Source organism: Rissa tridactyla, chromosome 2 (assembly GCF_028500815.1).
Source record: "Rissa tridactyla isolate bRisTri1 chromosome 2, bRisTri1.patW.cur.20221130, whole genome shotgun sequence".
Classification (NCBI taxonomy): domain Eukaryota; kingdom Metazoa; phylum Chordata; class Aves; order Charadriiformes; family Laridae; genus Rissa; species Rissa tridactyla.
Genome location: NC_071467.1, coordinates 152,085,140 through 152,109,734, shown reverse-complemented (window position 1 = coordinate 152,109,734; position 24,595 = coordinate 152,085,140). Strand labels below are relative to the sequence as shown.

At 41.2% G+C, this 24,595-nt stretch overlaps 1 protein-coding gene across 3 annotated transcripts in view; it reads left to right on the top strand.

Annotated features, from left to right (window-relative positions):
- The window catches only part of NRP1 (neuropilin 1), a 114,983-nt gene extending 91,347 nt beyond the window's left edge, over window positions 1–23,636 (top strand). Inside the window, exons 12-18 of one of the 3 annotated variants that reach the window (XM_054189441.1) lie at window positions 1,545–1,628; window positions 4,639–4,698; window positions 11,848–11,985; window positions 15,830–16,104; window positions 16,606–16,699; window positions 18,332–18,391; window positions 19,880–23,636. In XM_054189441.1, coding sequence (XP_054045416.1) covers window positions 1,545–1,628; window positions 4,639–4,698; window positions 11,848–11,985; window positions 15,830–16,104; window positions 16,606–16,699; window positions 18,332–18,391; window positions 19,880–20,169 — 1,001 coding nt within the window. In that variant the 3' untranslated portion in view covers window positions 20,170–23,636. Of the gene's footprint in view, window positions 1–1,544; window positions 1,650–4,638; window positions 4,699–11,847; window positions 11,986–15,829; window positions 16,105–16,605; window positions 16,700–18,331; window positions 18,392–19,879 lie in introns of all 3 variants that reach the window. The other 2 variants (XM_054189439.1, XM_054189440.1) reach the window with 2 other exon arrangements.
- The last annotated feature ends 959 nt before the right edge of the window (window positions 23,637–24,595 follow it).

The window sequence follows — 24,595 nt, the reverse complement described above, 5'->3', positions numbered from 1 at the left end:
AGGTCAATTCCCATTTACCCGTGGGAGAAGCATAATAAGAAAACTTTTGTTGTATAATTGTATCTTAAGGAGGGAGTTGAATGAAGAGAAGTCACTTGAGATTTACTGAGCAAGAAAGGAGTTGCGATGAAAAAAGAAGCATGGAGGTAGGCACAGACAGTAATAGAAATTCAGCTCTCCAGCAGTAATGAGCAAGGGGAAGTTTTGTGTGCTCGAAGCATCCCAGGGGGCTTTATATGAAATGATGGCAGAGATGTAGGCAAGCTTGAGGCTATACAGGGGCATGAAGATCAAGGTAAGAAACTTAACTGGATGTAGAAAGCTAGAGGGAGCTCCCAGAGGGGTTTTTTAAGCGATGTGGGGAACAGACGCTCTGCATAATTCATAATAGGTACAGAACTGTTTCTTTAACTAGGGATAGATTGTACCCATAAAGCATAGGTCAGGGTCCTAAAGAGCCACATTTTATCCTAGAATATAGCTACTTCAGAAACCACCACCCCTCCTGACATCTTCAGGCCAAGAAGTCAGTGCATAGGATCTTATGCAGCCAGCAGGCTCTGGGGGCATTAGAAGGGCAAAGAAGAATCTGAGAAAGGGATCCATTATTGCATAGCTTATAATGAGAGTAAAAGATTGTTAATGGAAATAACAGTAGGTGAGAATAGACAAAAGCCTGGATCACATTCCCAGAGTGGTTATCTTAAGCCAGGGAACTATACACGCAGCATAAAACATAAACCTAAACATAACACCAAGTATCCTGATTTTCCAGGTGTGGTATGTTTTGCAGATACTGCGGTATAGATGCATTTTCTGTCACCTTGCACAAATCTCAAGCTTTTAACTGTAATAACAAAGGTCAGATTTTTAGTGGTTATGCAGCAGCTACCGGAAAGTCATCCCCAATGAGAAGCAGGCAGGTGGCCGGGAGGAATGACTGACATCACTGATGTCTTATTTATTTATAACTTCAACAAAAACAAAAGAAACCCCTTCCAGATCTCCTCACTGAGCACAGAGTGATTCTACATCACGCTGCCTTCCTGCCACTGTTACCAGGACTCTGCTCAGACATTTCCTCTCTCGCATGTGCTCTGCAGAGAGGTTTCTTCAGAATTACCACCTTGAGCATCACCCCTCCTGCTCCCCTGTACAGGCCCACTCACAGGCACTTTTGCCTGCAATAAAATGATGGGGTTTCTACCCCACATCCTGCCCCAAGACTCCCATTCTGCCTTGCCAGGCTTTCACTCTGTTGGTAGGAACAACAAACACTCATCAGCCAGTGAATAGAGAGTCTGGGGCTTTGCTGCCCAGCTCCGCTCAGCCCTTGAGCTCAGATACAGCAGAGTGCCTTATTGCAAGGAGGCAGAGCAGATACGTCCCGTTGCAAAGAAATACTAACCTCCAAAGTAGAGTTGATTCGTTCCTCAGATACAACACGTGAAGACAGTGTATGGTGCTCATCAAAATGTTACTGCCAATTGTTGCATGCTGATTCTCCAGCATGTGTTTTAACCGAATGACTGGGTTTGTTTCAGCTCCTACCACTGTCCCTACCGTTTCCGAAGGCAAACCTGTGGATGAGTGTGATGACGACCAGGCAAACTGTCACAGTGGCACAGGTGATGACTACCAACTGACAGGTGCAGAAACCATCTTCATTCCATTGCAGCTTCATTTTAGCTCATATCCATCATCAGTTACCAGCTAAATGTTTGAACTGATTTAATCACTCAGCATAAATGGACATTGGTATGCAGTTCGTATTGTCAGTGCTGTCAAAACACAGGCATCTGCCTTTTACGTATGACAATACTTTTGATTGTTTTCTCAGATATGTAATTTTTGAAGCAAATAATAGTGACTAGCTGGAAGAGAGGGCATTTTTTGTTGAGCAGGAATTGTGTCTAATCCAATGTCCTAATCAAACTTTCTCTTATTAAGAAAAAAATCTGGACAAACCTTTTGAGGTTTATTGTCTGAGATTGAAGAACTCAAAATGAAATATTGTTTAGGTTCAAGATGCATATACGCTTCCATACCTAAAATTTAGCATAGGACTCAAATCTCAACCCCAAACCTTTCCCAAACAGAAACAGAACAGATTTGTTTCACCAAAACATACTCACACATACACCACCAGAAAGACTTCCATGAGCTTCCCCACCAACACTTCATTAGAGCCACAGAGGGGCTGAAGTTCTCCAAGCTTCCATCACTAGCAGAAAAATAGGAGGGAGAGACATAACATAGTCTGGATCTGGAAGGGCAGAAGCTTGCTAATTTTCTTAGTCTCCCACTTTTGCACAGAACCACTGTCCTTCTGAGAGACCTGACACTGCACCACTATGTTTTTGATCCCTTCTTGGAGGTCACTTGCTCCGCTAGGCTCTGGGCCTGTTTGATGAGATCTTCCTGTAGCAGATCTATACATCTACAGTAATTGAGCTTATTTTTGGACACAGTGACACAAGTTATTTCATCACTGCTCCCTGGTTTGCTTATCTAATAAATGTTTATCGCTTCTTATATCCATGATATAAAATAGCATTAAAATCTGGCAATAGCTGTCCAAGAGGACATTGGGAAACCTTAGGCAAGAGATTGGCTTTTTGGAAGCAGCCAAGTAGAACATCCAACAGCAAATACACATGAAAGTGCAGTTTCAGAGTCAAACTTCTGAGCTTTGCCAATGTCTCCTGTAAATGCATGTTGAAAATCATAAATTGAAAAACAATTCTTGAATGGAAAAGGCACTGCACCGTCACTGTCACTGCTTTTCCAATCAGTGCCCCAGTCGCAGCTTATTCTTTTTGAAAACAGCCATGCAAGGAGTCTGATAAAATAGTCTGTATTGTGCTAAGGTAGCTCAGAAAGCTTCCAATGTTACTAAACATTGTAATTTATTTTTTTTCTGAAAGGAAAAAGCAACGTCAGGAAACCCTGGGGCTTCCTGGAAAGCCCTAAACTGCGGGCTGGCTTGCAAAGCCCAACAGATAGAGACATACTTCATGTAGATGGAGGCTGTGTGAGGGGCAGGAGGCAGATCTGTGCACGCACCTTCCCTGTTCACTCACTCATGCTCCCTGCACTTCAGGGAGCTCAGGACTGCAGCCCACATGTCCCTGAGGGAAAGCTTATTGAGCAGAGAAAACTCCCTCTGGCAATTTTTGCAGGTTGTGCTTAGGGAGCAGTTTATAATCTCTAAGACAAGGGAACAGCCACCAGCCTTCCTGAGCACCAGCTCTTTTGGGAAACTGAACCTATTTCAGTACTAAAATTGAAAATTACTATGCTGCCCTTCAACAAAAGTGCAGACACTTGAGTATAATTTATCACTATACCACCTAGGAACCCTGAGCAGTGCATGCCCAGTTGTTCTGGACACTGTAGAAACATTGCACGGTACCTACGACGTTACTTATAATACTAAAATCCACAGAAGCGATTTTACCAATAATTTCATCATAAACATTCTTTCCTTCCTCCAAAATCCATAGAAGGAAAGTATGTAAATCTCGCGGCCCATTAAGAATAGCAGGAGAGTGCAGGGGGGGTGTCATCAGTGCTTTACCCTCTTGTATCCACTCCCAGCTCCAGTGTGGCGCCCGCATTCTCATGGGTATGACTGTTAGAGTCACTTCTCTGAACATATGTATCACAACAAAGCCTCCCTTGCAATTAACTGTAATTGTGCTGTAGGCCAGATTCCTTCCTGCTCTATTTGGACCCCATACAGAGCTACTCTATTTGCGTGGCTTATAGCATTTCCCATCAGATCATTCTCACAAACATAAAGCTGATATAGCGTGGGCATTCATTCTCATTGGAAGTCATCATAGTCATCCTTTCTATAATGCTTTAAGCACTTGCTTGCTGGAGAAAAGAAAAGCCATTGACTGGTAATCAGCACCCCACTGCGCATTTATAATTGTGCTAATTTACTTTTTGTTTCCTTTATCAATATGAGGCTGAGGCTTGCTTTAAAAAGTCAAGTATTTTAAAAATATCAATTAGTGAGCTTAGGAGAGGGCCATGACCCCACTCACCTCTTGTTCATCTGCTTGAAGGAGTCGACAAAGAGGAAGTCCTTAATTCCTCTTGTTCTTTGAGACAGAAGTTAAACCTGCCTTAGACTATAGCCTAAAGTCAGGCGATTCCCATGCACCTCACAAGGCAGCTATGAAACAATGCACAAGGAGGCCCCAGCGTGGCAGGGGCTGGAGGACCTCACATCCCTGCTATGAGAAACGACACGTCATGGGTGAATGCACAAACTGGGGACTGTTAGGAAATGCTACAGAGTTCAGTTACTCACTTCCCACGAGATTCAGAGCAAATGAGTGTCTATACAACTAGGATGGCCACAAGGGCGTGGTGAGGATTGATTAGTTGGTGCTTGCAAGGGCTCCAAAATACACGACTTCATTTAATGATGAGTTCTTGTTTTCTTTTTTGATAAAGGAAACCAGATCTTTAATGTCATATTTTCATGCTTAAGCTCACATACTCAGTTACCTACATGACTAATAAAGACGGTAATATTTCAGATTTATATATAGGATATTCCTAATGACTGCTGTGTCCTTTGTGGTGTCCCATGTATCATGATATGCATAATTTCTTTTCCAGGTGGCACTACAGTGCTGAATACAGAAAAGCCAACGGTAATAGACAATACATTACAACCAGGTAAAAAAAAAATATTTTTTTTCTTATTAAAACCATAATAAATGCCATAAACAAATTTCATGCCAGAGATGAAATAATGAATTGCAGCACTTCCTGACTTCCCATTCCCTAAAAGTCTCTGAAGTAAAGAAGCATCTGGTCTCTCAGCTCTGTACAGTAAATATTTTATTCCTTTCATCCACATGTAGACACAGCAGAGAACAAGATTTCCTTCTGCATCAGCAAATGCCAAATGCTGACAAAATTAAACTAACTTAATCACACAGTGCACTCTGTTAAATGTGGCATGTCAGTGACATAAAGTGTGTTTGCAAACTCCGGGAAAACAAAAACAGAGCCACACAGGCCCACTCACTATTTATATCCATGGTTTTACAAAACTAATACAAGTAAAGTTTGCCAGTTTTCTCCACCAGAGAGCTGGCAGTTTTACAATACTGTTTTCTAGCAAGTTTTCTCAAAATGGGGTTACATAAACGGCTACCGTGAACTTGAAGAGGGAAAAACAAGTTGTCACTGGCAGCAGGTCCTTTTTACTTAATCAATACAATAACTGGCAGCTTTAAAAATCCTTAGCTTGCTGCTTCCACAGCTTTCATACCATTTTTTTAATATCCTGTACAATTTACTGGGAGAGGGGGAGATGATAGATTTGGGCAGAAAACCCAAACTTCAAAAGCTATGAGCACCAGTTTAAAATCCTTTGCATTAATAATTGTGGAGCAGTAAAGAGGTCAGTTTTCAGCTACTCCCATTTCCTCCATTAAAGTACAGTCAGGCACAGTCTTGCAAGTGATTTATTAGTGGGGTGGGTAAGTGTTTATCATTGTTTCCTCAACCATGTGACACAATCCCCTTCTGCTTCAAGTAAAAGAAAGGGACTAATAATGCCACAGTTTCCTAAAGGGCACTGTCGGTGTCAACCTGATTAAGTGATAAAGCTGACTTATCTCGGACGTTGTTCCCACTCTCAGCCTCTGCATTCTGATATTGCAGAGGTGAATGCTTTTACTCCCCTCAAAATTCATCTCCAGGGTAATTCGGTTGGCTTAGTCAGCATACGCTGTTTCTAGCTCTGCCCTGCTTGGGGCAGAGGGAGATTGTGGAGTACCAGTGCCATGAGAAACACGGCGGCAGGCTGGCCCACCCTCGCGGGACATCCTTCCACACTGCTCTTCCACAGGCAGCGCTGCCGAAGGGCTGGAGGGCTGCTGGGGATCCCACAGTTCGGGAAGGGGTAGGGGATGCAAAGGAAGAAAGGATGCTGTGCAGTGGCTTTGGAGTAAAATATTTTAATCTTTAAGTCTGGAATGATCTTTTAGCTTTCTATTTTGGTGAAATGAAGGCTTTTTTACAGTTTTTTAACTATTTTCTTGTGTTTAAACAAATTGCAAATTCATGAAGTGCCTCTGCACAGTGCAATTTCCCTCCCTCCTCCCCAGTGCCAGTTGCATTTGCAGGTTGTGTTTAATCCCTTTGGCTTGGGTGTGACTTTCCAGTAATAGATTGTTTCTGCCAGAGATTAAGATATCCTCATTTTCTCTCCTTATTTCCCTCCTGCACCACCTTCGCTTACTCCGTGATGAGCCAAGTTTTTTCTCTAATAAAGGAGTTTCTGAGGTTCCCTTCAGAGCATGCCAATGTTACTTCCCTGCATTGTGCTGGTAGGAACTGTTTCCTTCCGGGGAATAAGGGACAAGTTCACATCCCAAACTCTAGGCTCCCACATGGCAGCACATTACAAAGATCATAGATAGAGATCAGTCAGATGCTCATAAATAATAAGTTTTCCAGAATCTCCAGTTTAAGACATAAAGGTTTCCAGCTGCTTCATAATCCCTCACTGAAAACCAGCCAGAACACACCCAAAAAGGGGCAGACAGACATTCCCCCCAACATGAGGAAACCCCTCCTGGCACGAAGGTGGTGTAAGTGTTTCCTTCTGCTGAAGGGACACGGGTGGACATAGCTGGCACGATGAAGCACATCAGAGCAAGGGGCCACACAGCAGGGAGCGAGAGTCTGCTACCGCAGCCGTGAATAACGTAGTTTAAACTGGCCTTGTTACAGAGCTGCTCGGGGCCCCCCCAGCCCTCAGCCGGCTGAGGATAAGTGCACTCCAGCTCTTTCAGCTACTCTCAAGCGGAACAAAGTATGACTTTAACACACCAAGGACTGAGCCTTCAGCTTCAGACTTAATTCCCTTTAAGGGCTGTTTTACCTTAAGATGTTAATACACCTTGAGGTAACTCGTGAACTCCAAGCCAAAAAGCTGTTCCAGATCAGTGGCAGGATGCAGGGTCCAGCGCGTAACCCTGCACGAGCTATACCATGCCAGGGCTGGCCACAGCAGCTTGTGCCACAGTGATTCAGGACAGAGATTTACCAGCCCTTTCAAGTAGCAGCACCTGCCGTGGTGCAGGTGCTCCTGCAATAGGTGCTAACGCCACGTATTGCTGTCCTCCTGCCCACACTCAAGCCTGCAAACACCCCTAATCTTGTTATCCCAGACTAACATGCTTGTGTGTGTCAAAGCCTGAGATTATCCTATTCCAACCGGCTTTCATACGCTATGGAAACAGTTAAGAGCAAATAGCTGGAAAGCCTCCATGTATAAACAAGCTTTCCATCAAGAAGACTTTTACAGTTCATTTCAAGGCGACTGAATTGTAAAAAAAGAAAAAAGAATTGTGGTTTCAAACTGCTAAAAATGTTTAAAGGTTTGGATTTTTTTTTAAGAGAGGATCTAGTTTCCTCCTCAAACTTAAAAAGATGACTTTAACAAATCTGTCTGTCAAGGTAAATACCTTTCAGGTCTCAGTCCTAAGACTCACCAACATCTAGTCTTTTTGAACATATCTTTTTGAATTCCAAAGGACTATTTGAGATGCTTGACTCTTAGCTATTTACATACAGAGCAAGCTGTTCATTTACATTATGTGCTCTCCTCATGTAAGATCAGTCCTTTGTAAAGCAGACTGTTCAAGAAGCGAAGTATCTTGTTTTTCACATATGTAATAGCTATTTCAGAAAAATATAACTAAGAAATCCTGAGGTTAAAAATCTATGCTAAGAAATCATTTAAAAGTAGAATAGGTCCGATTCTCATTTACAGTGGGACAACTTTGCATCAATAAAGGAATATTAAAGCAGTTAAATTATCATTTACTATCATTTAAGGTAACTTTGTGCTGCCAGCAGAAGTGGTATAAAAGGGTGGAATGCAAATAAGGATCAGACCCAAGATACTACTTTGAAGTGGTCCAAATCATGTTTGTAATTTCCCATTTTAATGTTGATCTACCCTTTGGCAAGAGCCTCCTATAGAGAATTTTCATAGCGTCTTTAATGCCATCATGCTCCTTCTTGCTTCTTGTTGGAGGAGTTATAAAAATATGTCAAAGTCTGTGGGCCACGAAAGATTAATGGACTTGCAAGAGACTCACTCAACTAGATTTTCAAATGACTTTCTTGTTCATGTGCAGTAATGGTTCCAGCTGTGAGCAAGATGTGGTCAAGTACAGCTGTTGGTTATTCTTTGAGAGGATAAATCTGTTTTAATTCAGTATCACGTACCCTACGTTTTGAAAAAGGCATATGGGATTTCGTCACACCTCCCTCTCAGATTCTCATCTGAACTGCTGCTATTTGGTTACATAATAGCTGGCTTTCTTCATCCTCTCAATACGTGCAAACCCGGAGATCCATCACCTATTGGCAGGAGAATTATCCTGGCAGGGGAATGGGCCAGTCCTGCAGAGGGGGCCCACCAAATGCTACTCGTCCCTACTTCCCTTCCTTCCAGCAGAGCTGCCAAGCTACAGTTCAAGGACAAAGATTGCCTGTAGCTTACTGTGAGCTACTGTATCAGCCCCCTGGGGCCTTTAATAGAAATGTTGAACTATTCTGTCTTTCACTGGGGCAGATCCATTGTCCATACGACTAATGAACCTATCCTGATGCTACAAGTGTCTGATATTAATTGGCTAGCTGGTCTATTTTTTCTTTTTATGGGTCCCTGGGAGAAGCATTGGAAGAGACATAAGAACAGACGATAAGAGATGGCATGTTTAAGGAGCCCATAAAATAAGAGCACTCTGAAATGCCTTGCCTTTGACCTTCAATGCTGGTGCTGCGATTGTCTAAGGAATATATTAACACAAACACTTTTAAGAAAACAATATGAACCTAGCAAGAAACAGCTAACTGAGAGCAGGTTACTGGTCAAATCCTGCTCAATTTCAGGGGTTTCTCATTAACTTCTGCATGGAACAGAAGTTCATTTTTATGCTACACCATGCTGTCTGTGAGACCAAAGCCGAGGAACACAGGCATGGCCAAAGCATATCAGACTTAGGCTCTTTGCCAATTTCCTGGGCTATATATTTCAAACGAAAGTGCAAGAAATTCTTTATTAGATGGTGCTGTGAAATTTAGCTCTGCTTTGAAACTCTCCTTCTAATCCGAATGTTCAGAGTTGGCTTCAGACCATGAAGCAAAAGGATTGTGTCACTCCCTGCACTTCAGAATTACAATTAAATTCTGGATATTTTCCTTATCCATTTCAGTGTCCAGTTCTCTTTGAATTGTGTTCAGCCTTAGCAGCATTAGAGGGAAGCAAGTATCGCTCATCTCATATGAGAATTTTTTCCTTTGATCTGTATTGAACTTCAGTGGATATCTCATAGTTCTCAGGCTATGAAATGGAGAAAACAGAACATTGTAATCTTCCTTCTCTGGATTCTTCACCCATTTACATACTTCTCCTGTGTCTTCTGCTATTTATTTTTATTCAGAGTTGAACAATACCAGTCCTTTCAGTCTCTTTGTGCTATGTGCTCATTTATGCTGTGTGATATCTTCAGATGGATGTGATCTATCTACCACTGTTCTCCTTTCTTGTGGTTTGAATACCACACAGGCTATCACAAGCTTTGCATGATATAATCCTTCGGGATTAATAAGATTAATTTTGTTTTACGTTTTCTAAGACCTTTTCTAAAGTTCTGTTTCATGGTTCTGATGTCAAAACCATGCAATATAGCTCTCCCTAGGCCTCCTTGACAATGGAAGGCTATTTTTCACGAACTTAAAACCCTTTAATTCATTTCAATGTCACTCTATTTCTTTAAAAACTCCCCTTGATTTTCCGATGTCCCCTTTTGGGCAAGACGTCTTTGATCATGGCCCCATTGTCTAGAAGAAAAACCCTGTATACGGAAGAAAGAAACATAATGGATTGCCTTTCTGCACCCATGTGCATGCAGGCTGAGTTCTGCTTCTTCAACATTTTGAGCCCCAAAGAGAGATTATTCACCATCATCTGGCCCTTTCCTAGAAAGCATTAGGGTCCTCCAGGAAACATGTTTTCTCCACATTGAATTCCTGTGCCAGACATTATCTGTTTAATTCATTTGTTCCCAGCGAGGATGCCGTATTCGTGACAATGTGGAGCAGACCCCTCTGGAGGCCAGCGGGAGGGAGGGGGGAGGCAGGCGGGATGGGGCAGATGAAAGGAAGGAGCGAAGAATGAGGGCTCAGTGGGGAGAGATGCCTTCAGCACGGCTAAGGTACTGACAGGCAGAGGAGAGGGGCAGGAGCTGCTGTACGCTCAGACCTCTCTGCTGACAGAAAGAAATTTTCTAGGGGCCAGAGGGGAAAGGGCAGAGTGGCTGCAATGCAGGAATCCAATGAGTTGAGTTAAAACTGTGTCTGGGAGCAAGGACTTGCCAAACAAGGACACAGCAGACAAGGAGAGAATGATAGATGAACCTTTTTTATATCCATTCTGTCTCAACCTACTCACCTGAGGTTTTCTCTGTGTTGATAAAATGATTATTCTAGTTTACTTTCCATTAAAATCTGGGTTGTGAGTTCAAAAGCCGTTCCCTGGGCATCTCACTACGTGGAGTTCTTTGCCTTTTCAGACTGGAAGAGCTCCACCTCAGAGGTCTGGCCAGCCACAGGTCCCAACACACTTCCATATTCCTCCATATTTTCCCACAATAAGCAAAACACATTCTAGGGGTTGCATTATCTTTCCTGGCCTTTTTTTTTAATAATGGGCAAGAAACACAATTCTTCCCCCAGAGCTGATATTGATGGGAGCACAGAGTCCTTTGTTCTTAGTTCATACTTGCACAAAGCATCTCATTAAATTAAACCTAAGTTATTCCTTTAATAAGGTGTGAGTCATGCCTGAGAAAAGACTTCAGGATTTGGTCACACTGCAGTGGGAAGAGTATTACTCTACTGGGAGTTGACATTGCTCAAGGTGAGGTAAAGGTTCATACCAATGGGGTAGGAACCAAAAGCCCAAAAGATTTCAAACTGATTCTGAAAATAAGAAATGCAAGAGATTTATGTGCTATCTTTGTATAATCTTTCCATTCAAATTCCAAGTCCTATTGAAGAAAATAAGCTACCACGTATTAAACCTTTGGGCAGAATTGAAGAGGAGCTGAAAACAAGATATGATCTCATCCTGACCATAATACCGGACTTCTCTTGTTTTACGTGGAGCCTGTTTTGAAGCTTATTTTGAGTTCATTTGGCAATCAGCCACATTTGTCCCTTCTCTGTCTCAATTTGTCCATTTCAATGCTGCCATCTTGTGGACCTACTTAACTGTCTGGAAGATGCTGAAATAAATTCCTTACTGAAGCCACACACTATACATTTCACCAGAAATCCTTTCCTGCCAAGGACATTCTATTAGTGTTTCTGCCCTTTCTTATTTTTGTCCAAATCTTATCGTGAGTTGTTGCAAAACTTTGCACAGTTATGGTACAAATAGATATTATCAACCAGCAAATATTTCTGATAAGTAAGCCAGAGCTTTCCTTTTTGAGTCATATATGTTACAGTGCAGTTACCAGCCAATGTGGGCAAATCAGAAGAATTAATCTAACCACAAAAAAATCCCAAAATATGGGTCATCAAGAGACAAGAAACAACCACATCATTTACTAGAAATAGTCATTCTTCATCTGTTTCCCAGCAGGGCTGCTCTTGCTATAGCTTCTCAGAGTTTCAAGTACGAACGGCTCTGTTAATGGTCAAATGCATGCATTTGATTTTGAAGTACAAAATCTGAATTATGCAATTCATAATCACATTTTTTTCCTCCTTTTCCATCTTACCCTGCAGAGCTGCCACTGTACAACTTCAACTGTGCCTTTGGCTGGGGATCCCAAAAGACTTTGTGCCACTGGGAGCACGACAACCAGGTGGATTTAAAGTGGGCGATCCTGACGAGCAAAACTGGGCCGATTCAAGACCACACAGGTAATCATGAGTTCATGATTTAGCTGCTTTACATGGGTAAATGTTGTTCTGTTTAATACCAACATGCCTTCCAAAACCAGAGGAGAATGAATTATACCTAAAATATGTAGAGTCTCAAAGATGATTTTCTAGGCAACCTAACCCATTATATGTAGTCACAACTGCCCATAATTGGCCTTTCTGTTGGGGAATAAAGATCATTTGTTGTCAGGAGCTGAAGATACCCCCTTCTCCTGACTCGCCTTTAGATAACCACCATCTAGGGTAGAAAAAAATCAGAATGACCAAGTATTCTGCAAAAATGTCTTGCCAAGTGATACAGTCATAAACAAATCTCACATTGTTCCTGCTCATAGTTACAGGGATTGCCCACCACAGAAAGGTGTTTTAAGTGAAACTTCCCAGATGGATGTATTTCCATGCCCTCCTCCTCTCCAGCAGGAGTTGGAGATCATAGCCATCCCTTCGCTCACTCACAATTTTTCCAGAAATATCACCCTGGGAAATTGATTGGTTGGTTTTGTAGGATCTAACTCATGGCTCTGCATAATTAGGCAATAAATATGCTGCTGGCTAGTGGCAAAGGGAGGGCGCTGCGTGACCTGCACAGCCTCTCACTTTAGTGTTCTCTCTTGCATACGTGCAGATTAATCAAATGTGTTGAGATGAATCCCCCTTCCCACTTCTGCAACCCCTTTGCCTAATGAGAATGACAAGGAAATTAGACAAAATTGGACTTTTTACATTCTGAGACACTTTCAATTGAATCTTAAGACAAGTACAGTAGTTTCAGGGAAAAAAAAACTTATAATACTTTGACTATAAATGGCATTGTACAAATAAATGGCATCAAATTAACTAAATGCAGTTAGCTGAAGTGAAGGCTGTAATGGTGGAAAAATTGATGTAGAGTAGAGTGAAATGGCTCAGTAGGATCTGACATTGAAAGGAGGTTAAAAGCTATGTTAGCCACAGACTGACAAAATCTAAAAGGCATGCATAAGTAAAGCTCTAATTAAGACAATGAAGACAGAGTTCCTGACCCAGCACTGCAATAATATTCTGGAAATGAGAGCTATCTGCACTTTGCCACCAAGGATTATAGAGAGACTGAACCTGTCTTCAATCAAGAGATGAAGAAATGATATTCTTCAAATGAGATTCTGTTGTTTCCGCTGGGCCCTGCTAGTGCAGAAGACTTATTTGTTCCAGTTGCTGCAGCTTCATTAGGTCTTACAGGCAACGCCTTTTGCTCCTTACTGCACTAACTTTCAATATTTTCCCAAATTTTCCTTCCACTCTAAGGGCACCCTCACCTGCCAGGTCTGCCATTCACTGGCCAGCAGGTACAGAATGGGGGGGGTGAACCCAGACCACAAGCAGTCTGAATGTACTGCCATCCCAAACAAGCCCCTCAGTGTCACCACTACACAGCAAGGCCACCCTATATTACAGGAGAATCACAATGAGCAGTTCCCAGGCAAATCTTGCTCTCAGCTGCACTTGTATAAAACTGAAAAAACTCCACAGACGTGGTCTTCAGCAGCAATTGCTTTAAGACAGTAGGATATGCTGTATGTCACTTCAAATTATACATGTTATGATTAAATATGGCCAGAGTTAGGTCTTCCAACTGAGACAGTCATCCTAATGCTGTGATTATTTTTCTTTTTTCCTCCCTTTGGATTTTCCTATCACCATTCTTTGATGAGATTTACACATGTTGTGCTGCCCTCAGCACAGAAGCAAAGTTGGAAAGAATGTATAGGCACTGCTGCTGAAGAAGTTGGACAAGATGTTACTGCAGTAAGATTAAAAAAAGAAAGAAAGAAAAAAAAAAGGCTAAATTTTTTTGGCAATTCAATATCATCTTCCCTTACAAAATTCTTTCAAAGACCAGATACTTGCATATGCATATTGGCCAGGATACCTCTGACTGCCCACAGAAAAATCCAAATAAAATAGAACATCCTTGTCTCCTGTTAGAAGAAATATTCCCCTTTCTCATTTATTAGGTCTGCTCCTTCCAACCACTGGGTTTAACCCACTCCTCTTTATTCCTCGTTCACCTTTTACTACCCTGCCCTTCTTATACTTCCCAGAGTAGCAATGCTCCTCTTCCATTCTTCATTGATGCAGGACTATACTGTTACAATCCAGCAAGTCTCAATTATACATTAGTTCAAATGAAATTCAACAATATCATGTATAAGCAAAGACCAATGCTGATAAAACATCACCCTTCCAAAAGATCTTATTTCACCTCTTTTTACTTTTCTTTTGTTTAAGCATTGGTATATACAGAGATATATACACTTATTTCAGCATTTGAGAAATAGTATTTCATATTTTTATTTTTCTCCTTCCAACTTGCAAAATAACTTTATACCAATACCAGTAAATGCTGTCCCCATCCATTTGTGTGAGCGTGTCACACATGCAATCTATTCTTACACACACCAGGATGAACTTCATATTTTTCCACCATAATTCTCTGCAAAGAAGCTGTGCAGAAGCTGACTGGAATGGATGCCTGGCTGGTGTAAATCAGAAGCACTTCCCTGTAGTCAGTATCTTGCTTGACAATTTTCTGTTACCAAACTAATCACACTCCCACGTGCTTCTCTCCCAGTATGATTAAGCAAGTCATTTTCCAAGTTAAGGATATTAGGTGTTCACATTTCAAAGTGTATAAATACATTATGCTTTTCAGAAAATAATTCAGCCGTAATCTTACTCTTTTGGGAAATGGCTATATACAGAGCCCAATATATTATTACAAAAATTAAAGCAATAACTCTGGCACTGTTTGTGACAATGCTCAGACTCTGTTTAGGAGCACCGTTTAGATCTCAGTTCCTGATCTCTGACCATGCCTGTTCAAAGCTATTTTATCCTCCAGTGTTCTTCCCATTCTAATCTTGCCTTCTTGAGCACAGATTACTTGAAATAGAGATTAAAAATAGCTCTTTGCACAATTAGTGTAGAGTAGGCCCCAGGGATTTCTGTCTAGCCTGCTGAACTAGGGCTGGCTCTCTTCAGGAGGTGCACGCTGACTGATGGAGTATATGCTGTTGCACCAAACACGCTTTTGCCTCCTTCCCTGAGCAAAAGCAAATGCCTTTTGTGTGCCGTGTAGTGAACATGTTGTTACAGTTCACTCTCGGCAAAAAGCATCCCAGTGAACAGCAGAGGAGGCTGCTAGAAGAAATCATAGAATCATAGACTGGTTTAGGTTGGAAGGGACCTTTAAAGGCCATCTAGTCCAACCCCTCTGCCATGAGCGGGGACATCTCCAACTAGATCACATTGCTCAGAGCCCCGTCCAACCTGGCCTTGAATGTTTCCAGGGATGGGGCATCTACCACCTCTCTGGGCAACCTGTGCCAGTGTTTTACTACCCTCATTGTAAAAAATTTCTTTGTTATATATAAGTCTGAATCTCCCCTCTTTTAGTTTAAAACCATTACCCCTTGTCCTATCGCTACACTCCCTGATAAAGAGTCCCTCCCCGTCTTTCCTGTAGGCCCCCTTTAATGCCTGAAAGGCCACAATAAGGTCTCTCTGGAGCTTCCTCTTCTCCAGACTGAACAACCCCAACTCTCTCAGCCCTGTCCTCACAGGAGAGGTGCTCCAGCCCTCTGATCATTTTTGTGTCCCTCTCCTTAGAGCAAATCAGCTTTCCCAGAGCTCCCAAACCAATGCCCTGTGACTCTCTTGGTTGTGAGGCCTGACCCATCGGCATGGAAAGAAAGCAAAATGATCATGGGTGGTTGGGGCTTCTTAGGTAAACAAAAAAAAATGAGAACTGGTGGCCATTCCTAACGCAGTCCTTCTGTCACAGTAGGAGATGGCAATTTCATTTACTCGCAAGCTGACGAAAGCCAGAAAGGCAAAGTCGCCCGACTGCTGAGCCCCGTGATTTACTCGCAGAACTCTGCCCACTGCATGACTTTCTGGTACCACATGTCCGGCGCACATGTCGGCACCCTGAAGATCAAACTGAGGTACCAAAAGCCGGATGAATATGACCAGGTGCTGTGGACCCTGAGCGGGCACCAGGCAGACTGCTGGAAGGAAGGACGTGTTCTTCTTCACAAGTCTGTGAAACACTATCAGGTGAGCTTGGCTGCTCCTCGCCGAACTAAGAGACAAGGCCCGTAAGACCTTGCTGGTCATGTTTTGAACACCGTAGCAGAAGACGTCACTGAAGGATTTATGTAGACAGTATTATACCTACAGATGAGGTGTTGTTGCTGTGACAGTAATAATAGAGGCATATTTCATGGTATCTCAGATGACAGTGATACAAGTAATTTGTTATTGAAGGCCAAATAAATACTTTAGAAATCATTTTTCATCTGTCACAAAACTGCATCCTTGCCACAGTTTTGCTGCTGATGTAAAAGTATTTAATGAAGTTATGACAGTATATACATTCACATTTGCATATATAAGTTCATAAAGGCACGCAGTGCAGATTGGCAGGCCACAATCAACTACACATAGATGTGGCATCCTGACAGGTGAAGATGTGTGTTAACAACTAATTAAGATATCCTGAATGCTGCAATTGTGTGTTAATGTGAAAACAATGTGAACATTATTTTATTTTGCCAGGTGGTTATTGAGGGAGAAATTGGAAAAGGAACTGGAGGAATTGCTGTGGATGATATTAAAATTGACAATCACGTAGCACAAGAGGATTGCCGAAGTAAGTATGAGTAGCAAGAACATATAGGAATCTCATTTAAAACATTATTTATTTTGTTTTGATATCTGCTTTTATCTGTGAGAAAGGGATAGATAATTATTGGTATACAGGAAGTTTTGCACTGAAAACATCCCGATCTAGCCCATAGCTTTATTCATAGTAAGTGCCACTGGTGTCATCTCAGTACTGCAGAAACTGCAGTCTTTTGGATCAGGACTGGCATCCTACTGAAATGGGTCACAGCATGTTCACATTCTCACATCTCTCCCTGTATTTTATATTGCTGCCCTCTTTAAATTTCTCCGCTTTTCCTAATGCTCTTCCCTGTTTTAACTAACACCGCTCAAAATCCAATTTTATTTCTTCACCCTTTTTAGATCACTTACTACTGAGCCTATTTGAATTCTATTTGGAATGACCATGTCAAACCCTTATAGGATACACAGATAGGGTGAAATGGCCGCTGCTCTGTCCTCTCCTGTCCTGTAATTCTGACTTTGCTGTGACTCATTTGCTGTAGTCATCGGCTCTCAGACATGTGGGACACAAAGTAATGTTAGAACATGGCCTTTTCCACATCTAAGCCCAGCTATTCCTGAGATGCTATTTGAGTCCTTTTATTTCTGGCCAGTCTTGTGTTATTCCAGTCACTGCCGATCACATGTACATTGCCTACTGCACGTAATTTGGCAGCAGCAACCCCAGATAAACACGAGCAACTGAACCCTGTCCTTCATGATGGAAGTGAAGCAATGACTTTTATGTAGGAGAGGGAATAGAACTGAGAACCCTTAGCATTAGGAAGATAAACTTAAGCTACGCGAGTTGGCAACACAGCTGAGACTAATTACAGAGGGTGTTCCTCACCTTTTGTAGCTGATATCCTTTTGAGGGTAACATAACAGACTTCAGCTACATAGTAATTTCACTGCAGGATGAGAAAACTGCACAATCTCTTTTTATCACACAGTCTATCTTCTGGGGTTCATCATGTGCCAGTTGCCAGGCACAGTTACCAGGACAGAGACAGCTACCAGTGACGGTTCCCAGGAAAGAGAGGCAGGATGCACTGCTTGGTCCTCCTCCAGTGTCCTCAGTGCCAAGAAGGGTGCTGGGACCACAGTGATGGTATTTACCTGACTCCAAAATGAGAAAGTAACTCCTTTCCTACCTCCACGTGTTTTGGTTGTTCAAACCAAGTGCTGAGCACAGATTTTGGCCTGTGGGAGCTAAAGCCAAAAGCCCTGAAGCCCAAACAGAAGTGGTCTCACTGCAGTCAGTGAAACTATTCTTGTGATTAGCTGTGCCTACGCTGATGAAGTGTTATGGAATTGGGCTCCAAAATTGTAAATACAATGAATGAGATGCTAATTCATCACACTGATTTCTCTTTCCCGGGCATGGAAAACCCCTGCTGATAACTAAAACCATGCCAAGACTGGGCGGAGAGGAGTTTTTAAATCTTTCTTTTTTCTCCATTAATTTTCAGAGCCCATCATAATGAACAGTTCTGTCAAGCTGACATAATGATGCTCTGACACAGGAAAATCTGCTCTACCATTATTGCCAGCATGATAGTCAATCAGTGTTTGTAACCCTAATAATCAATGTCAATTCTCTTTGCTTCATTAGAATCAACTGATGTGGAGAACGAAATAGATGAAGAAGAAGACCCAGAAAGTAATCAAACAGGTAAAAACTGTATTATTGTTAAAAATGAATGAATTTTAAAGTGTATTTTCATGTGAATTTGTGTATTCTATTTATTTATTCATAGAGTAGTTCTCTAACTGCATATTGTATTAAGGTGTTTTGATTTATCTAGATCAGATGCTAAGAAGGCTTACGTTTATTTGAAGGATGTAATGGTTTTATTCTTCAATGTCATATAATCTTATGGACTTTGTGTTATTTATACCTATTTCAAACATTCCAAATTTTGTATACATAATTTGTTACATTGTATACATATATATGCATGCACACTATAGCTCCTTAATATTTTGTTCTCTAGAAGGCTTATCCACAGCTGAAGAAACAGCTATTATTATATCTTACAATTTATGACTCGCGCAGTGTCTAGGTAATTAGGCTCAAAACTCTTCAGGCTAATTGTTTCACAGACCTGGCTGAAAATGTCATTTTATGACCAGTCTACCAAAGCATTATCATTTTCAATGATGATAGCTCTAAATGGATCATTAAATGGATCATAATTGTCATATTGTCCCAATAATAAAATATACTTGCATTTTTCAGACAATGAGCTTAATTTTTTTCTGTTACAGTCAATGGGATTGCTATCATTGATTTCAGTGAAAGCAGGGTTTGTCCAAAAAGAGTTTTGGCTTTTCCTACAACGATTAGCAGGGTTTGCAAGCTTATTGGATTTCTTTCATAAACTGAAAGGGTTGAAGGAAAGCATTATGATACCCAGTGAATATTTTACACAAGGGAGCAGAGCTCTCTTCTGTGTCAGTTCGGTCACTATTGCCATTTCAAGGTCCAGTCCTGAAGTCAGTGAAGTGGAGATGGATGCAAAATGGCTGGAGATTCCCAACCGATGTCTAAGGCTATAAACATTCACACTAAACTGAATAAGATTAAATTAACATTTTTGAGCTAAATACTGCAAGCTGGAAAAATATAATCAAAAGGTCTGGTTATTCATTCCAGAGACTCCCACGTAATCCAAGACAGAATCAGACCCCTGCTAACATGCAGCAGGCTCAAGGATTGGAGAACAGTGTGAAAAAAATCAAAAACTATTTGGGCTGCATTATTGTTTTCAGTCATTTATGACTACCTCCAAGAAGCTAGGTTTTTAAATTATCATAGAATCATAGAATCATTCAGGTTGGAAATGACCGTTGGGATCATCGAGTCCAACCATCAACCCCGCTCTACAAAGTTCTCCCTTACACCATATCCCTTAACACCACATCTAAACGAGTCTTAAACACATCCAGGGATGGTGACTCCACCACCTCCCTGGGCAGCCTATTCCAGTGTCTGACCACTCTTTCTGTGAAGAATTTTTTCCTAATGTCCAGTCTAAACCTACCCTGTTAACAACTTATGTCAAAAACTTGATGTCCTTTCTCCAAATTTCCAACTCATCAAACAAAGTTCTAACTAGAATCAGTTCTGAAAATTTTGCAATCCTTTACTCCATTTCAGGGTTTACACCTCCATACCATACAGGCGAGGACTATGATGATAACATCTCCAGGAAACCAGGCAACGTCCTGAAGACCCTAGATCCAATCCTTATTACCATCATAGCCATGAGTGCACTCGGAGTGCTTTTAGGAGCCATCTGTGGAGTTGTCCTGTACTGTGCTTGTTGGCACAATGGGATGTCAGAGAGGAACTTGTCTGCACTGGAGAATTACAATTTTGAACTGGTCGATGGTGTAAAACTGAAAAAAGATAAACTAAACACACAGAATTCATACTCGGAAGCATGAAGGTGTAAAGCGACTGGAGAAGTTTCAGAGAATCGGGATGGAAGGACATAGCTCGGTCGTGCTGGGGAACTGTTGATCTTCTTTTACTGTACAGGCTGAAAAGTGCATTGATGACACTGAGCCAAGCTTTTCTCAGGAGCTTCAATGAGTGTGTAACCGACAAACATGGACAACAATCTGTGTTAACAATCTGAATCATGTACAGTCTGCTTATTCTGTTGGGTTTATTTGAAATAATCAAATGCTGGTGTTGAGACCAAGTATGATTGACTTATAGTTCATTTTGTCTTTCTTTCTCTCCCTCTCTTTTTTTTTCCGTTAACGGATAATTTTGGTTTTACTGTGCAAAATCCAAGATGCTGTCACAAAATGTATTCAGTGGGGTCCTTTGGATGGACATGCTGTCTGTAGCTCAGTGCCCAGAAATTATTGGAGTAACAGCAATTTAGTGGACTCCTGCACCTGTATTTGTGTATAATTGCTCGTGTTGTGCATAGGCAAAAGAAGGGTTAGGATGTTTTTGAAAGTACTGCTGCATCAGTACCGGTATAGTGTGTCAGCTCTGTTTACGAAGCAATACAGTCAAATTTTATTGATGTTTTTCAGTGTTGTACTAAATTTTGTGCTTGTGAACTCCATAAAAGAGTATGTGCCATCATCAGAAACAACTGGTAACCGAGTGTACTGCCTAAAAACTAAACAAAAAAGTCCTTGGCACTGGCTAGTGTATGTCCTCTCAAGTGCCTTTTTGTTTGTACTGCTTCTCATTGTGTTAACATTAACTACAGCTCTGCTTCTCAGCAGTTATGCCCTAGTCTTTAATCATATTCTGATGGCTCACTGACTGAAAGAAAAGTATATTTTAGTGTAAGTAAGTAGCCTCAGCAAGGCAAGGGCTAATCAGATTTGACAACCTGGCTCGATTGTTCTGCTTTCTGTATTTCAACTTCATGTCTCTTGACCCTTTTGTATAAAGCTGCAATATCCCCTTTTATTGTTCTTTCATATAGAATGTATTTTCAAATGTAAAATCTCTCTCCCTTTCTCTTCTCTTTCTATTTCTCTTTCTCTCTCCGAGTAGAATTGCATAAGCATTTGCCATTGCCAAGGAAAGAAAACTGCAGCTTTAACTTGCTGGTAATGGCAAAGGATTTTATTAGAGTTTGTGTTAAAAAATAAGGGAAAATTCTTAACTTTACCCTCCAAAGTCGAACTTTGGGTTTCTTCTTAACAGCATAAAGTGACAGTATCTTTTTTCCTGAAGTCATGAAACATATCTTTTATCCTGAACAGCTTGCCTGTTAATTACACTAGGGAAAACGATTCCCTTACTGAAAAGATTGCCTTTAAAATGAGAAACTTTCCTCCTCCTGCCCCTACCTGAACCCAGAGTTCTGTTCTCTGAGTAAACGTGTATTTTCATGCTAATCAATGCTAATTGGGCTTACGCATGGGTACTGAGGGGGGAATAAAATCCCACAGTGTATGTAGGGTATGTTCTTACCATCCTGTTACATCCAATTGGCATTTCATACCAGAAGTGCAGATAGTGACAGATTCACTGAGCTGAGTAGTGTAAGCTGTCAGAAAAATGTGTTTGACAATTACGTGGCAATTTTTTAATATTTTAGGACAAATATTATTGGACAAATAATATTCAACAGCCTATGCACCTGGTCCAACAGGGTAAAAAGAAACAGGAGTTTGTTTTCCGCAGGGGTCCGCAGGAGGAGGCGAGGGGCTGGCGGGGTCGCTCCCCCCTGCAGGTGCGAGGGGACCCCCCTGTGTTTTCTGTGGTGACCCACCGCAGCACAGCCATAACTGGGGAGGCAGCGCAATAAGGCGGTTTTAACCTTCCCCTGGGTATCTACCAACCAGCAGATAAAACCAGTGCAAACATCGGGAAGGGAACATCCTGCAAAGTGCTGAACTCATGCTTTTCCTCACTGAATTTCCCGAGTAGCGTCGGGGAAGCGATTGTGACTTTCTGAGTTACTCTTTTCCAAAATTGCTTTTGTAGTAGAGCAATGAAGTATCCTGTCCAAGATTAGGACTAAAGAAGGGCTAATTCAGCCTTGAATTACTACAGGAACAGAATCCACCCCTATTTATCAATTACATGTTTTGAAGCATATCATTTCACCAATACGAGCCATAGGACAGAAAAACATATAGAAAATCCGCCAGTAACCTAGAAATGGAAGAAAAGGGAGGGGGACTAGAGGTAAAAATATGAGTTTGGAAACTGAAAATATTTTAAAGGAAGACCCAATAGAAAATGCAGTGGGCAGTTGTTACTTCAAAGGAGTCCTAAAGGCAGAGATTATAAGGAATACTCAAACACCCATTTAGATGCCTTAAATTGGAAGAGTTACCTCCCCAGGCTCTAGATCCTGGGTCCTCCAGAAGGTAAGACAGAGCACCTAAGGCCTGAAAGTTAGGCCTATAAGTTAGTCCATGAAATGTCCCAAGTGGCAAACTCACTTTGGCAGAGGCAGAATTTTCATTTGTATTCAACAGTGTAATTTGACCATAACGGTATCGCAGCAGCTAGTTAATTAACCCAAAGAAAAAATGAATTTTTCAAAACTATTTTCAGCGTACCACCACCATGTGATTCCGGTGTTAGCGTCTGTTCTCCTTAGCTGAAAAACTTCTTGTCCACTAACCTGACTGCGAGTTACATGCATATATTGCCTTGAAGAGCAAATCCCATTGGGGAGCCCAAGCCCAAAACCTTTTGAAATATTCCTATGGATTTCAATAGATTCTGGACCAGCTCTTGGTCTTGATCTATTTGAACAGTAAAGCTGGTGGCTGGTGATTTTTTTTCTTCTTTTAACATGCTGAGAATAGTGAACGTAAAAAGAAATATATCTCCTTTGTGGTCTTCAGACCTTACTATGATAATGAGGATCTAGCACTGAAGATTTGATTTCTCTGAAGGTAACAGAATGAAAGTTGCCCTTCAATAAAGGAAAAATGATACTGCAACTTTACATTGAAAAGTATCTTGCACTGATAAATATATTTAAAAAAATTATATGTTTATAAAGTTATTAATTTGTAAAGGCAGTGTTACAAAATGTTCAGTTTATATTGTTTTAGATTGTTTCATAATTTTTAAAGTGTAAAATAACATATTTTTTTCTTTATTGAAAAACTATAAAATTCTTCTGTAGTAAAATGATTTCATTTTACTGGTATATTATTGCTTCATGTTTTGTACCATCATAAAACTTTGTGCAAATTTTTTTTACAGAAATTTTTATTTTCTATGACAATATGACACTTGTAAATTGTTGTTTCAAAATGAACAGCGAAGCCTTAACTTTAAATGACATTTGTATTCTCAGACACTGAGTAGCATAAAAAAAAATCACATAGAACTGAACTGTAACTTAAATTTCCAAACTATGACTACTACATTCCAAAGAAACAGTTGAATTAAACATTTTCATAAAATATCCCATACCTGATGTATTTTATTATACTAAAATGGATTAGTTTTATTAAATGGATGGTTTTATTTAGCATCTTGCAACAAGCACAATGTTTTAATCATCGTTAAATTTGTTGGTAGGCACCTCCAACAAAGAGTCACCATTGTGGGACCATTCACGGTTTAGGATGGAGGGATTCACCCTCTGCCTGCTCAGTTCTCTCTCCCTGCTGGAAGACACTCCCACTACATACCTAATTTTTAACTGAACAGCAGGGATTTAAGAGGACAAATCTGCCACCACTGCCCTTAGGTTGTAATTCACCTCGCTGCCGTGGGAAGCCCGAGCCGCACACACTTTGTAGGCCATACGCGCACCTTATGGCTTGCTCTTAGAGGAGTAATGTCCACTTTTGACAAGTTGCTCCACTACATCTCTGCTCCAGGAATAAGGTTTGTACTGATGAGCTTCCTGCGAATTTCCGCTGAAGTTGTCAGGACTTACCCAACCATGGCCAAATCTCCCGATGCAGAGCACAAGTTGCTGAAGGGAGCAAATGCTGCAAGGGCAGCCCATTGGGCTTAAGTCAGCGTTCAGGTGGCTGCTGAGCTCATCTGTGGAACATACAATCATGCGTAGGGAGCCCGTCAAGAAATCTGCGTCCAGACCAGAAGCTTTAGATTGCACATTTCCTGTTTTGTGCAGTACTTACCTGTTGTTTCTTTTTAATACAGCGCAGTCTGCACATTAAAGTTTGTCAAATCCTTTCTTTATGTCGCACACACGAACAATGCACATACTGTCAGCATGTCGCTAGGTTGAGTACTCATGGATAAACATTTTACTTCAGCTACTTTACTACTCCTGGGAAAAATATTGTACTTATTACCACATATTTGATGATTTTTATACTTGAAGAGAAATTATCACATCTTGTCTCCTCGAGAGAGCAGCTTTGTGGGCACCTGTTTAAAATACGAGAT